This window comes from Vombatus ursinus, unplaced genomic scaffold, assembly GCF_900497805.2.
Source record: "Vombatus ursinus unplaced genomic scaffold, bare-nosed wombat genome assembly UNPS02007284.1, whole genome shotgun sequence".
In the NCBI taxonomy this organism is placed as follows: Eukaryota; Metazoa; Chordata; class Mammalia; order Diprotodontia; family Vombatidae; genus Vombatus; species Vombatus ursinus.
In genome coordinates, this window is record NW_020947062.1 from 5,186,612 (window position 1) to 5,200,019 (window position 13,408).

Sequence of the window (13,408 nt, forward strand, 5' to 3'; positions counted from 1 at the left end):
CATGCACCTCTCTCTTTCTCTCCCTCTCTTTCTCTCTCTGTCTTTCTCTCACACACACACACACACGAATAAATAAATAAAAATAAAGCACTCAAATAGCCTGGTGGATTTCCCCTTGAAGATAAAGCCATTTGAGAGGTTGCTAAACAAACACTACCCATTCACAGAAGACAGAGTGCTAGTGCAAATGCCAACAGCGTGGGGTTGTCAAGGTTCATCCAGATTTCCCATCCTCCCATGCTGAGCTCTAGTCTTCCCATTGCAGGGGGCTATTTTGACATTCCCTTCTTCTCCGAGAACCATTTTGAGGAAATCTTCCACTAGCTTATCTAGTGCTCAAACACTCAAACTCAGGACCTTTTAAACTCAAGCTTGCCTGGAAGATAACCCCCAAAGTGGAGAAAGTCTGCTCTCAAGCTATGTGTGGGCGCACTAGTGCCTGCTACAACTCAATGCCTTATGTGTTGCTAGGTCTTGGGTAGGGAAACTCCATTCTAAGGAATCCTAGTATGTGACCTATGCCTAGAAAAGGAAACAGAAAAGCAGACAGGAGCTGGAGGTCTAGCTTCCCTTTCAGGCTTAACACTGTTGGAGTGGAGAGGAAGGGGGGAAATTTCTCTCTACCCTCCAGGAAGCAGGTTTACTCTACTGTATTCTGGTGTCAAAATCAAAGGAAACTGGCCTGTGAGAAGATGGCTCACTTTTATTCATCACAAAGGAGGCTGACTCTTCTGATAAAAATCAGCTAATTATCAGCAGGGGCAGCTAGGTGGCACAGTGGATAGAGTGCTAGGCCTGAAGTCAGGAAGATTCATCTTTATGAGTTCAAATCTAGCCTCAGACACTCACTAGCTGTGTGACCCTGGCAAGTCACTTAACCCTGTTTGTTTCAGTTCTTCAACTGTAAAATGAGCTGGAGAAGAAAACCACTCCAGTATCTTTGCCAAGAAAACCTCAAATGGGGTCAGGAAGAGTCAGACACAACTGAAAACAACTGAATGACAAATTATCAAGGAAGCAGTTACAATCTCCAAACCCAATCAAGGGCCTTCCCCTTGTGAACGCTATTTTACGTATAAAATAGGAATAAAATAGTTGTATCACCTACTTTATAGGTCAGTTACAGGGTAAATACTTTAATGCTCATTCTGCTTATTTCATGACACTTTTTAGATAGGGTTACCAAAAAATATACAACCACATTATATGGAAATAGTGCAGTAAACAGACAATTTGTAGTCAAGTGATGCTCAGGACACCCCAATCTGAAATTTTGTCACTTTGGCTGTGTAGGGATGGGAAGATTATTTGAGGATGCTTTCTCAAATCTTATAAACTGTTTAAAGATTCACATTAGATGAGGATGATTCGTATAAAACCTCCAAACTACTTCCTTCCCACCCCCCAAAGAAGGAAGAGACAAAAATGTTAATCACATTTTCCTTTTAATAATGGTTTGTAGTCAAAAGTGTAGCTTTGAAAACCTCTAGCTTGTTTGTGAAAACCTGAATAAGCTGGGGGCCGGGGGAGTGCATCCTCACTTTGAACAACATTCTGTAAAACTGTGCGTTAGACTATGTTTTTGAAGTTGCCATTACCAACACTGTAAATCAAATGTACCACTTTAAAAAGTCAGCTTTTGAAATTAGGTGAATAGTATAGTATAGTACCCTATTTTGATTCAAGGAGGAAGGACACATTTAATATAGTAAACAAAACACAAAAAGTAAACAAATCTTAAGAAATCACTAAGAATATATAATTCAGATTATCATTAATATTTAAAACTATTAAAAATAAGTTTGCCACCTTACCACATTTTATTCTTTCCTACTCAGGTAATTTCCCTCTGCACTATTTTCTGTCTTTATAAGAAAAAAAAATTGCCCATCTCCAAAGTTTCTGATCTTTGTACACAGATTTCCACTGTGCTGCACCTCTATTTTCATATCGAACATTCAGTTCATCCTATTTTCTTGTCAGAAGGCGAAGCAGACTTTTAATTCTGGTTGACAGAAAGATGGACCAATAAAAGTACAACTGATAGAAGGGTTTAATTCTTCCTCAGGAAGAAAATACATTTGTCCCACAATGGATTTGTAAGATCTTCCAAAGGTACCCCCTACCACCATTACTCCACCCCATTCTTCTGAGTGTTTGTTTTGCCTGAAAGCAAGATGGCAATCTTATTTGAAAAGAAAAGCCAGATTTCTTAAAAATAACTTAAAAACAAAAGAAAAATCATTTTATATAAAGCAGCAAAAACGTACTTTTCTCTCTGCAGAAAGAGAAATGTTAACAAGGAAACACACCAATGTAAATGTATTGTTCATAAATTTTTGCTAAATTTAATTTCACAATAAAGTCAAGATGTATTTCATGACTATTGCTTAACCTCATTGGTACTGTCAGGAGAAGATTCTTTGGCATCTTCAGTCTCTCTTGTATTTTCTTCTTGATTTAGATTTTCAATCTCAGATTTGGTCCCGTTAGGTATAGAGTTTTCACTATTTACAAATCCATTTTCTGTGACTTCTCTATCAGTGATAGCTTCTTCAATCTTTAAGTCCTCCTGCACCTCAGCCTCATCCTCCAGGTTTCTGAGGACGATCGGGAGTCTACAGTCTGCCACGGTGTTCTCTAACAAGGCAATATTGCTCTCTTCATATCTGGGAAGTGGGGTGCCTTCCTCCATTTGTTTGCAATAGTACTCCTGGTTGGCAGCTGCACTCTTTACGGCTTTTTCCAAAATCTCTTTTTCTCCTAAGCGCAGTTTGATGGCCATTGTTGCATGAAAGGTAAGGTCATGGGTTGCCAAGAAGGATTTATCTTCCTGGAGGGGGGATGGAAAGAGGAAAGAATAATCAAAATTCATTAAAATGAGTCTAAATGAAAAACAGAGAACTTATATGATTTTAAAACAATCATGCAGCAAAATGGGTGTGGTGGTACAAGGTTCTGTGCGTGCAAAATGTATAATAACAACTTACATTCATATAGTGCTTTACATAGGTATAGCATTTGATGATCACAATAACCCTGTGACATATCTACAACAGTTTACGGAAGAAGAAATTGAAACTCAAAGAAGTTAGGGGACTTGCCAAAGGCCACATGCTTATTAAATTAAATGGTCGAGTTGGGAAATGAATCCAGGTTTCTGACTCCATGTCCAGCATTCTTGCCACTGCCTCTCAAACTTTAAGTTAGTGGCTCAGAGGCAAACAATTCAAGCATAAACAAGAACTTCTATTCAGAGTGACATTTCAATAAGAAACAAGAGGATTAATAAAAATAATTTCTAACTGTCTTTTAGTCAACAATGTCAATACAATTTTTGCATCAAAACTTTAAATAGAAATAAAACTGATAGTGCTGAATAATGATTCAGGTAAAGAGCTACAGTAATTTGCATTATATAATAATGACATAAGAAGTAGTCCTAGTTCTCAGGCAGCTTACACTCTAGTAGAGTGGATGAGATACCCCAGAATGTATAAAGAAAAGGTCTAAAACCCTGCTGTGAAACTCAAATAGAAATGGGAGCCATTAAACCACACATAAGGATCCCAGAGGGATGCAGACTGACTTAGAAAACCATATACAAATATTATCTATTTTTATTGTATTTTATTTTGTTAAAAATTTCTCAATTACATCTTAATCTGGTCTGGGCTGCATTCAGGAATGCTGCAGGTCATGTGGAGCCCATGGGCTGTGTGTCTGACATCTCTAGTCTAAAGCATCATAAGAAATGTGAGGAGGGAGAAATCACTTTCAGTTGTTAATCAAGCTTCAATAACCACCACCACCCTTTATCAGGCATCTATATGGAGAGTACTATTAGGCACTGGGGGATATAGAAAGAAAAAGAAGACATGATCCACTGCCCTGAAGGGGCTTACAATCTAGTAGTAACACGGTCAAGTACAAATCAATAAACAATTACCAATAAGAATTACCTCAATAGTTGTTTTATATGTTTTTAAAAGAAGGGATGCTCTGGCTTCAAGGAATGTCCAGAGTTTGACTTCATTGTCCCAGCTAACAGGAAATTCAGAGTTACCCAAAGTGAAGATTCGGTCAATAGCATGTTCTCCTATCAAATGTTCTTTTAGCTCTTCTACAAGAAACAGAAAGAAAAGATAATCTGTTACTGGGGAAAATAGCTCAATTATTAATTTCAGTAACTAACATACCTTAGAAAGTATCTTTTCCAATCCTGCCACTTCCCCTTGGCTTTCCCCACTAGGCATGCTCATCTATCTGACCATGATGTTTCTATACTCTCCACAGTAGCAATGGCAGTTTAAGTTTAGGAGAGGAAAATAAGGTGTAAGTCTTAATTTTCATTTCTATTTAAAAACAAGGTACCGATACCTTCACATTATAACACTCCCCATATTCCTTATTTCTAATGAAGGAAACGGGGATCAACGAGACTTTCATAAGACACTTTTTAGAACTGTGTATATGTATACCTCACTTTGACAATGTCTTCCTCTTATCGAATTACCTAGGGCAAAATGTACTAAAGTTGCAATGACTTCAAAGCCAAAGCTAACTGCAACAAGTCCCAAAAGGCTTCCAATTTTAAATTTGCATGAAACAAATTCTGATAGGTTGACTTGACAAATCAGCTCCTTTACCCTCAAAATAAGTAATTCCCCAAACAAAAACAATCAAGAAAATATCCCATGAAAACCTTAGTCAATGAAAATTTGATATGTCTCACTCATAAGAAATTTAAATACAAATCACAAGTAAATGAGTGAATGTCTAAATTACACCTAAATATATTTCACTGGAGGAGGAATTCAACACAACTGCTGTAGACATATTATTTCCAAAAGACCAAAATGTGCCTAGCCTATTCATACCAAGAAATATACTCCAGCTTCATTCCTAATTATGAGGACAGTATCTCTTTCAAAGCAAAATGCCCCACAGCTGTCCTTATTTAGAATTTTAAATGACGAACTTTTGTTGTCAACAACACAAACTTTTATTAGTATCAGATCTCAAAGACTAGAGTATGTGACAATTAAATCTCATACTACATATGAAATGTAGACAAATTCTACTGAGCTTGAAAAGTGTTCTAAATAATTATTTTTTGTGGTGAGGGGGAATAAGAAAAAGATAATCTATTGACATTCCATGAGAAATTTCACTGATGTATACTTTTATCAAGCATCATTAGAAGTTCAGGATAAGAATGTGGAATTTTGAGATTTTTCTCACGTCTTAAACAGACCTCTTATACCACTTTGTTTATACCTGTCCTAGTATACTTGTCTTTTTAAGTGTAGAAGAAGTGAAATTAAAGAATCAAAATTAATCAAGAGAAATCTGAATCTATTATAGTTACCTATGCATGCCATATTAGCTTCCCTCTCTCTCCCCTCATTAAAATTCATGTTTTTTTGACAGCAGTATATTTTATTCATCTTTGTGTTCCCTTTTACCCCCAACTCTACCCAAGTCCTAGTTAATACAGTGCCTTGCACATAATGGGCTTGGATATATTTGACTTATAACAAGAAAGGCACTACCTAAAGTTTTATAGAAAATTGCTACTTCACAGGGAAAATAACCAGAAATTAATGTAATGCTTAGCTAAGAAAATGAAAAATTTAGTAATAGAAATACATAGAAATCAAACTGGCTCATATGATTTCACATTCTTCCCTGATTTTAATACTTAACCATATAGTAATGGAGGATCAATAGCCAGCTACTGGTATAACAGGAGTCTGACTCGACTTTTACCAACTATCAATACCTGTTTCAGCCCAGGATACACTAAATTACAGTCACAATGAAGGGGAGGAAAACAAGGTAATGCCACGATCTTCTAAGAACATTGTTGAAATGAATAATGGCCTTTCTAGGGTAAATCATCTTTGTCATATATGTAAGTGGATAACAATAAATTACTTCATTCTACTAGTAAATCTTTTAATTTGTCAACTACATTAAAAATGTATTTACTTCTTCTTTGTATTCTTTGAGTTTCTACAAACATATTGATGCGCAATTCATACATAGGCCTTCATCCCCATACAGACCAGTTACCTTCATTTTTTCCCAAAGCCAAAAACTAAACCCTTAACCTCAGCCAGGCATTTTTCAAATGTGTTCAGGAGGAACAAGAAAAGCGTGGAATGAACTGCTATGAGATTATCACCAGTACTGGACAAACAATTTTAAGTACATGCAGAAAAAAAATTGAATTGGGAAATCGTTAACCTCGGATGGAGTTTTAGTTCTGTCCCTTAACTTCTCTGAACCTCAATTTTCTCTTCTGTATGATGGAGATAATAAGATCTATATGACCTACTTCACAAGGCTGTGGTAAGAGAAGGGTTTTGAAAACTGTTACATGCTAAATAAATGGGAGAATTATATATAAAATGCTACTTTTATGATGATGTTAATAATTGACATTTATATAGAACTCTAAAGCTTGCAAAATGGGTTACCTACATGATTTCATTTGAGCCTCATAACAAACCTGTAAAGTGGGTCCCTGAGATATTATCCTCAATTTACACATGAGAAAACAGAAATATGAAGTAAAATTGTCCATGATTTCATAGGTACTAAATTAGGATTTGAATCCATGACTCCAAGTTCAGCAATCTATCCACTATGCCATGCTGCTTTAGCACTTTTTTTCCTGCAGAAACATGTTTGTCAGTACTCTAATTAAAAATTAAAAAATCAGCAGATAGTCTTGAAAACTTTGAAATAATTTATTTTTAATTACCTTGGGAGCAAATGAAGACAAGAAAAATGTGTTACTTTAAAGTTCATAATGGTTAATTACAGAGAGCATAATGGATTTATAGTCAGATGACCTTGGTTCAACTCTAGTGCTTACTGCCTTATGTAAGCATGGACAGTCACTGTCTATGAACCTCAGTTCCATCATCTATAAAAAGAAGCACTAGAACCAGATGATGTCTAAGGGCCCACTTAGCTCTAAATACTACGATTCTACATTAAGTAAAATATAAAATGGAATCAAACTTCAAATATATGATACACTGTCATTCACTTAACCCGAACCTATGACTACTGATTTCTGCCTGCTCACAGAAGATGAAAGGAAATGGTCATCTTTAGGCAAGGAAGGCACAAGCCACATATTCCATTACAAAGTCCAGGGAAGGCAAACAGGTGCTTGCAACTTGAAGACAGAGACAATCTTCCTTATTTCATGCTATGCTAAGTTTTAGCACTGAGGTCAAAGCACAGAAATCACTGGCAAATGAGAGACTTTTGATGACTTTACAAGTTCTCATCAAGTGTCAATACATATACCAGCTTTAAAATAAGTATTCATTTATATTCTCATAATGTTCATTTTTTAGCCAGGGAATTTGGGGATGAAAAAAATCTAGACATCATTATTATATGCTATGACAAATTTCCTAGGTCTGTCTAAATTCTCTGATTGTATCAAAATGAGGCTTGAATTAAGATAATTGTAAGCTAAACCTAGCATAGGGCCTTAACCACAGTTGGTATTAAAAAAAATGGTTAAACTGGATCCAGGAAATGTTTCTGTTCTAGAACAGGACTTTTCAACCTTTTTGGGTAATCTGGAGCCCTCTGCTTGACTGGTGAAACCTATGGATCCTTTCTCAGAATAACGTGTCTCAATGCACAAAGTAAGATACATAGGATCACAAAGGAAACCAATTGTTTTAAAATAAAGTTATCAAAATATTAAAAAAGAAAGTTCACAGACCCAAGGTTAAGAACCCTTGTTCTGGAGAAACTTCTATGGCAAAACTATTTGTTGTAACAAGGTTTGCTCCAAATGAATGTAAAGCTGTCTGGCATTATATGCCTAAGAAAAAACTCAGATTCAAAACGTAGAATTATGAAATGAAATTGTATAATTTGTTGCCAGTTATTAATTGGTAAAAATAAAGATGTCCTATAGCCACCTGATTATTAAGTTTCTTTGATTTACTAAACAAACTGATGTGCAATGGTTTTTTTTAGTATAGGTTATTTGATTCTAATGAGATTTTAAAGCACATCAAGATATGTTATCATGTAAGCTATGAATGTGGATTTGGGAGACACCTGAAATTATGATAATTATTGTAATAAAAGTACTCACATTTATTGCTTTAAGATTTACAAAGCACTTTTTTCGTACTCTCTGAGGTAAGTAGAAATAAAAGTGATAAAAACAGCTAGCATTTAGCACTTCAAGGTTTGCAAAGTACTGCATATTTGTTATCTTATTTGATCTTCACAACAACCCTGGGAAGTAGGTGCTATTATTATCTCCATTTTACAGAAGAAGAAACTAAGGCAGAGAGACGCTGCAACTTGTCTGGGGTCACACAGCTGTGTCTGTGCGTCTGAAATAGGATTTGAACTCAGGTCATCCTGACTCCAAGGACAGCACTTTTATCCACCATATCACCTAGCTGCCTAGGTGTTACAAGTGTTATTATTATTACCATAACAGATAATAATAACAGCTAACATAAGTTAGTTTCAAATTTTGCAAAGTACTTTTATACGTATTATTGTCATTCAAATTTCACAACCCTGTAGTTATCATTATTCCAATTTCATATTAGGATAATAAAAAAGTTGAAGAAACTGAGGCTAGGAGAGCTTAAGGAACCTATCTCAGGTCACACAGTTAGTGAGTGCCTGAGGCAGGGATGGAATTCAGGCCTTTCTGAGGCCAGGTACAGGGCAGGTGACTCTTCCCAGGTCAATTGGTTGGTGAATGGCCAATGTGAGACTGAACCCCAAGGCTTATGACTCCAAATCCAGGATTTTTTCTGCAGTACTCAGCTCTATCATTTATAGAGCCAACATAGAAGATAAACATTCGTGTAATACAAAGTAATGTTTGCAACACACGGACTTCGGTCAATGAAACATTTTCATCACAAACAGCCAGACTTCTTTTGTTTCTAAGGTTGCCACCTCTCTTTCTCCATAAACTGTCTTCATTTCTAACTTTAATTGGAATGTCTATTTTCTTTACACTTCCTGAAAAATTCTTTTTAAGTCAAAAGGAATTTTTCTGAGATGATTTACCTTCAGTCATACAGAATACTCGAAGGAAGGCCAGAAGTTGGGCAGAGATGGGAGGCTCAGTAAAGTGCAAGGCAAAGACACTGGAACTAACAGAAACAGTAAGCAGAGATCAGTCACAGCAGTGTAGTTATTGACTTGCTCCAAAGAAAAATCCCTTTAATTTATGATACATGTGGTTTTTCTCTAGGAGAACTAGAGAGGGTGGATGAGTCATACAAGTCTGAATTATAGAAGAACAAATTTCAAATCTTTCAAGCAGGAGCAAAGGTATTTAGAACAGAACCTTTGCAATAACCTTGGTGAATTTTTGTAATATGCTAATATAGTTTTAATTTCAATTTGCATAGACTAGATTATAGGAACAAATATAATAACTTAAATTCTGATTTTAAATATATCAATAACTTATAATTAGTATTTTCATCATTAATCAAATACTGATAAGTTCAACAGTAAAAAGGTCCACACAATCAATTTCCATTAAGGATGATTCCTCTACTACACAAAGAACAATAAATCATAACTCTCATCTTCTTCATCATCCTATACTGGAGGAAAAGCTGAAAAAATTTAACTAGCAAAAAATTTAACTTGAAATGACTAACAGTCATTCAATATGGTCAATTCAGCATGGTAGATAATGGAGGAAAAGAATTAAATGAAACAAATTGATCCACATCATTAACCTTTTTGAGGTGAAAGACATTGGTGATACTTAAGTACTTATTTAACTTAATGAAGATTTCAGTGCTATATTCCCAGGAACTGACTGAATGTTCCCAACAATTATGTTTATCTAAAAACATTAGTAAATTACCATGCATCTAAATGTTTTGGATTTGCTAGGTAGCAGGCATAAAAGGATTAAGACAAACTACTGAGGAGCAGTTTTATTAGCACCTCAATTAAACACTATGCAATTGGAGATATTTCAAGTTATCAGAGGGAAAGGCTGACCAGTCTTTTTACTTACGTTGGAATGCCAGCTCGAGCCAAGACTTCAGCTTTCATTGCATATAGCCTGTCACTTTTGCTCACTCCGAGCTTTATTTTCACTCTGTCATGTGAATTATTGTCAAAGAAAAAACCACTGTGGATCACAAACTCTGCATTTGATCGGGTGCCATAAAAAATGTAAATCTAAAAGGATGTAAAAAAAAATGAAGGCACATAAAAATGCTTAACACCTGTTTAGTACAGACTTGAGGTATAGTATTACTTCTTGTAAATTTAGCGCCACTTTACACTAATGAGACAAAATGTCTATAAAGTTCCAATCTAGGAGCCAAGGAATAAGAACAGAACCAAGATCTCTTATTGGTGAAGGTAGGGCCCCAGTCCTCAGGGACAGAGTTGGAAGCTCTATGCAACCTAGAACCTGCTTCCCCAGGACCCAGTGGCATGGAAGAACCTCCCACTTTGCCAGGTGTTAAGAAATCCACTGGAGAAAATAACATCTAAGCTTTCTAATACTGCCAAGAATACCCCATGTACTGCGTCTCAATCTTCCATTGCTTCCATTGCTGAATGCCCAGCAGGGAAGAACACTAATACTAAATCTATCTCAGTACTTACTCTTTCCTTCATCATTACTGAACCCAGGAAGGCAGGGTCCTGGCCTCTCACAGAGGACTGGATTTAGAGACTTCTTCACATAGGAACCTATTGCCTTGTGCACAAGTAATACCTTCTCTGCCCTGTGTCTCCAATTCCTCTGAGAAAATAATAACACTCTAGGGGCAGCTAGGTGGCACAGTAAATAGAGCACTGGCCCTAGAGTCAAGAGGACCTGAGTTCAAATATGGCCTCCAACACATGATACTCACTAGCTGTGTGACCCTGGGGCAAGTCACTTAACCCCAACTGCCTCACCAAAAAATAAATAAATAAATAAATAAGTAAAAAAAAAAAATAATAACACTCCAGTCTTCTATTACTCTTAAGTGCTCTGGCAGATGGAGATGTAATCTATTCTGCCCTGTGCCTGCTACCTCTGTCTGAGAAAACAACTTTATAATCACTGAGCACCCAAGTATGTGGCAGACACAGTTAACACTTAGAACCCTGCCCTAACACCTACATTTTCCTTTACCATTATTATAGCTGGGAGCATGGAGTTCCACCCACAACTCTCAGACACTGTATCTGGAGGCCTACTTGCCTGCGAACCGATTGCTATTGAAGGAAGCATTACTACTCTGTCCTGCTAGCCTGAGAAAAGTGGCTCAGCCTTCGCACCGTAATCAATGTTTATCTAGACATCAGGCCTCTTACCACCAGGACCCCACACTGGACCATGACCTCTAGCAGAAGGCACAACTAGGAAAAAAGCATACAACTCATGCATGTGCTATCTTTTGGGTGTATGTCATTCTTCCACCATGACTGGATGAGAAAAGAAATAGTGCCAAGTGTGAATTCAGTCAGATTGCTGGAGACCCAATAATGAGGTACTTAATGACCCAAATGTACCACAGATTTTTTCTGTTCGCCTCTCCTCTCTTTTTCCCTAGTTTTGGGAACCATTTTCAGTCATCATAGTACTGTGCACGGTGACAGCCCTCCTCATCTAGTACCTCTTCTATCCTAACCTTTTAAATCTCCATCTTCTCCTGGATATTTGCTATTTAGAGTCATCCATTTCCCGGGTGAAAACTTTCTTCCTCTGTTACTATTTCCTGCTCTCTCATCTCCATCCATCTCAGCTCTTCCTTTCCTATGTCTCTACCATGCTCAGCTCCCCTCTTCTATTCTGCTTTCTGGAACCTCTATTCCACTGCTAACAAACTTCATTTTGTCTTAAACCTCTTACTCTCACACTCCTTTCATGGTCTTGTACTCTGAGAATACATCGTATCCCTGTCTGGGACTGAGTGCATCTCTTGTGTTTCATTCCCCAATCCAAACACCCAGAGCCAAGAGGAAGAGTTGGCAAACAACTCTCTCTTCGTTGTCAATTCTTTTTTTTTTTTTTTTTTTTTTTAGGCAATTGAGGTTAAGTGACTTGCCCAGGGTCACACAGCTAGTAATTGTCAAGTGTTTGGTCTGAGGCCACATTTGAACTCAGGTCCTCCTGACTCCAGGGCTGGTGCTCTATCCACTGCGCCACCTAGCTGCCCCTTCGTTGTCAATTCTTGACCCTTCTGCTATCATCACACAATGATCTCTCTTCTTTTGAGGTTCAACTTCATCCATCCATATCAGTCTATAGAGATCCTTGTTACAATCATCTCTGGCCTCCAGGTAACCCATCCCTTCTCAAGGAGTGGATTCAGTATCTGGATGACAGTTTTCTTCTCCATCCCAACCCCTGTCCTCTTCCACTCCTGTCTCTGCCACCCCAGTGATGATTACAGCTTAGATCTCATTGTCACCCCTAACCATGCTACCTCCGTGATCCAGAACTCTGAAATTCCCATCTCTAATCATAATCTCTTGTCCTGTCTTTCTGCCTCTGCCTCACTAGTCCTAGAATTATTCATCTTCTTCACCACCTTCAGTACTTCCACCCCTCACATTCTGCTAGAACCTCTGTTCGGGCCTTACTACCTTCTCTTCAGTCTCAACCCTAGAGTTGCCCAGTTCATTAAGACTGGCTTTCATTTTTGAATCCCATGCTCCCTTGTGTTTGCCAAACCTCCACCCAAGGTTCCTGACACTACGTGGTTTCTATGCTCGTATATGAGTGCTGCTGATTGATGAAGGAAGTAACACAACTACCTCAATAGGTCCATTACAAATTTGTGTTATCTAATTTCAGTTGGGTTCTACTGTTACATGGAAATCTTTTTATTCTTCCAGGGCTGACTCCCCAACATATTCCCTGAAGTAGCAGTTCTAACCTACTTTTTTTTTTTTAAGTCCGCTATACCACATTCTCACTCATCTCTCTGAATAGAGAAAACCTTGCCTCCTACATTCCTGAGAAAATAGAGGTCATCCTCCATGCTTTTCTTCTTTCCTACTCCATACCTCAAAGGCCTTGTATATCACACTCCCACCTGCCACCTTCCATTTTCCAGTCCTTTGCTTTAGTTCCTGAGGAAGAAGTGGTTCTTTTCCTTACAAAAGTCAACTCCTCTACTGGTACCCTTAATCCCCTTCCTCCCACCCCACTCAAAAATCTTCTGCAGCTCTCTATTGCCATCAAAGATAAATACAAATGATCAATCTGTCATTTAAAACTCTCTACAATCTGTCACTATCCTACTTTTCTAGACTTATTTAATACCTTCATGCCTTTTTTCAGATGTTCTCTCCATGACTAGTATGGACAACCTCCTCATCACCTTCTCTTGGAATTCTTAGTCTCCTTCTAAGTTCA

General features: G+C 37.4%; 1 protein-coding gene across 2 annotated transcripts in view; it reads right to left on the bottom strand.

The window, feature by feature from the left end:
• Window positions 1-1,426: 1,426 nt before the first annotated feature.
• Window positions 1,427-13,408, bottom strand: part of SETD3 (SET domain containing 3, actin histidine methyltransferase) — a 120,109-nt gene continuing 108,127 nt past the window's right edge. For both annotated transcript variants that reach the window (XM_027849179.1, XM_027849177.1), the window contains 4 exons: window positions 10,058-10,224; window positions 9,085-9,170; window positions 3,963-4,123; window positions 1,427-2,833 (listed from right to left, as the gene is read on the bottom strand). In XM_027849179.1, coding sequence (XP_027704980.1) covers window positions 2,384-2,833; window positions 3,963-4,123; window positions 9,085-9,170; window positions 10,058-10,224 — 864 coding nt within the window. In that variant the 3' untranslated portion in view covers window positions 1,427-2,383. The remainder of the gene's footprint in view (window positions 2,834-3,962; window positions 4,124-9,084; window positions 9,171-10,057; window positions 10,225-13,408) is intronic.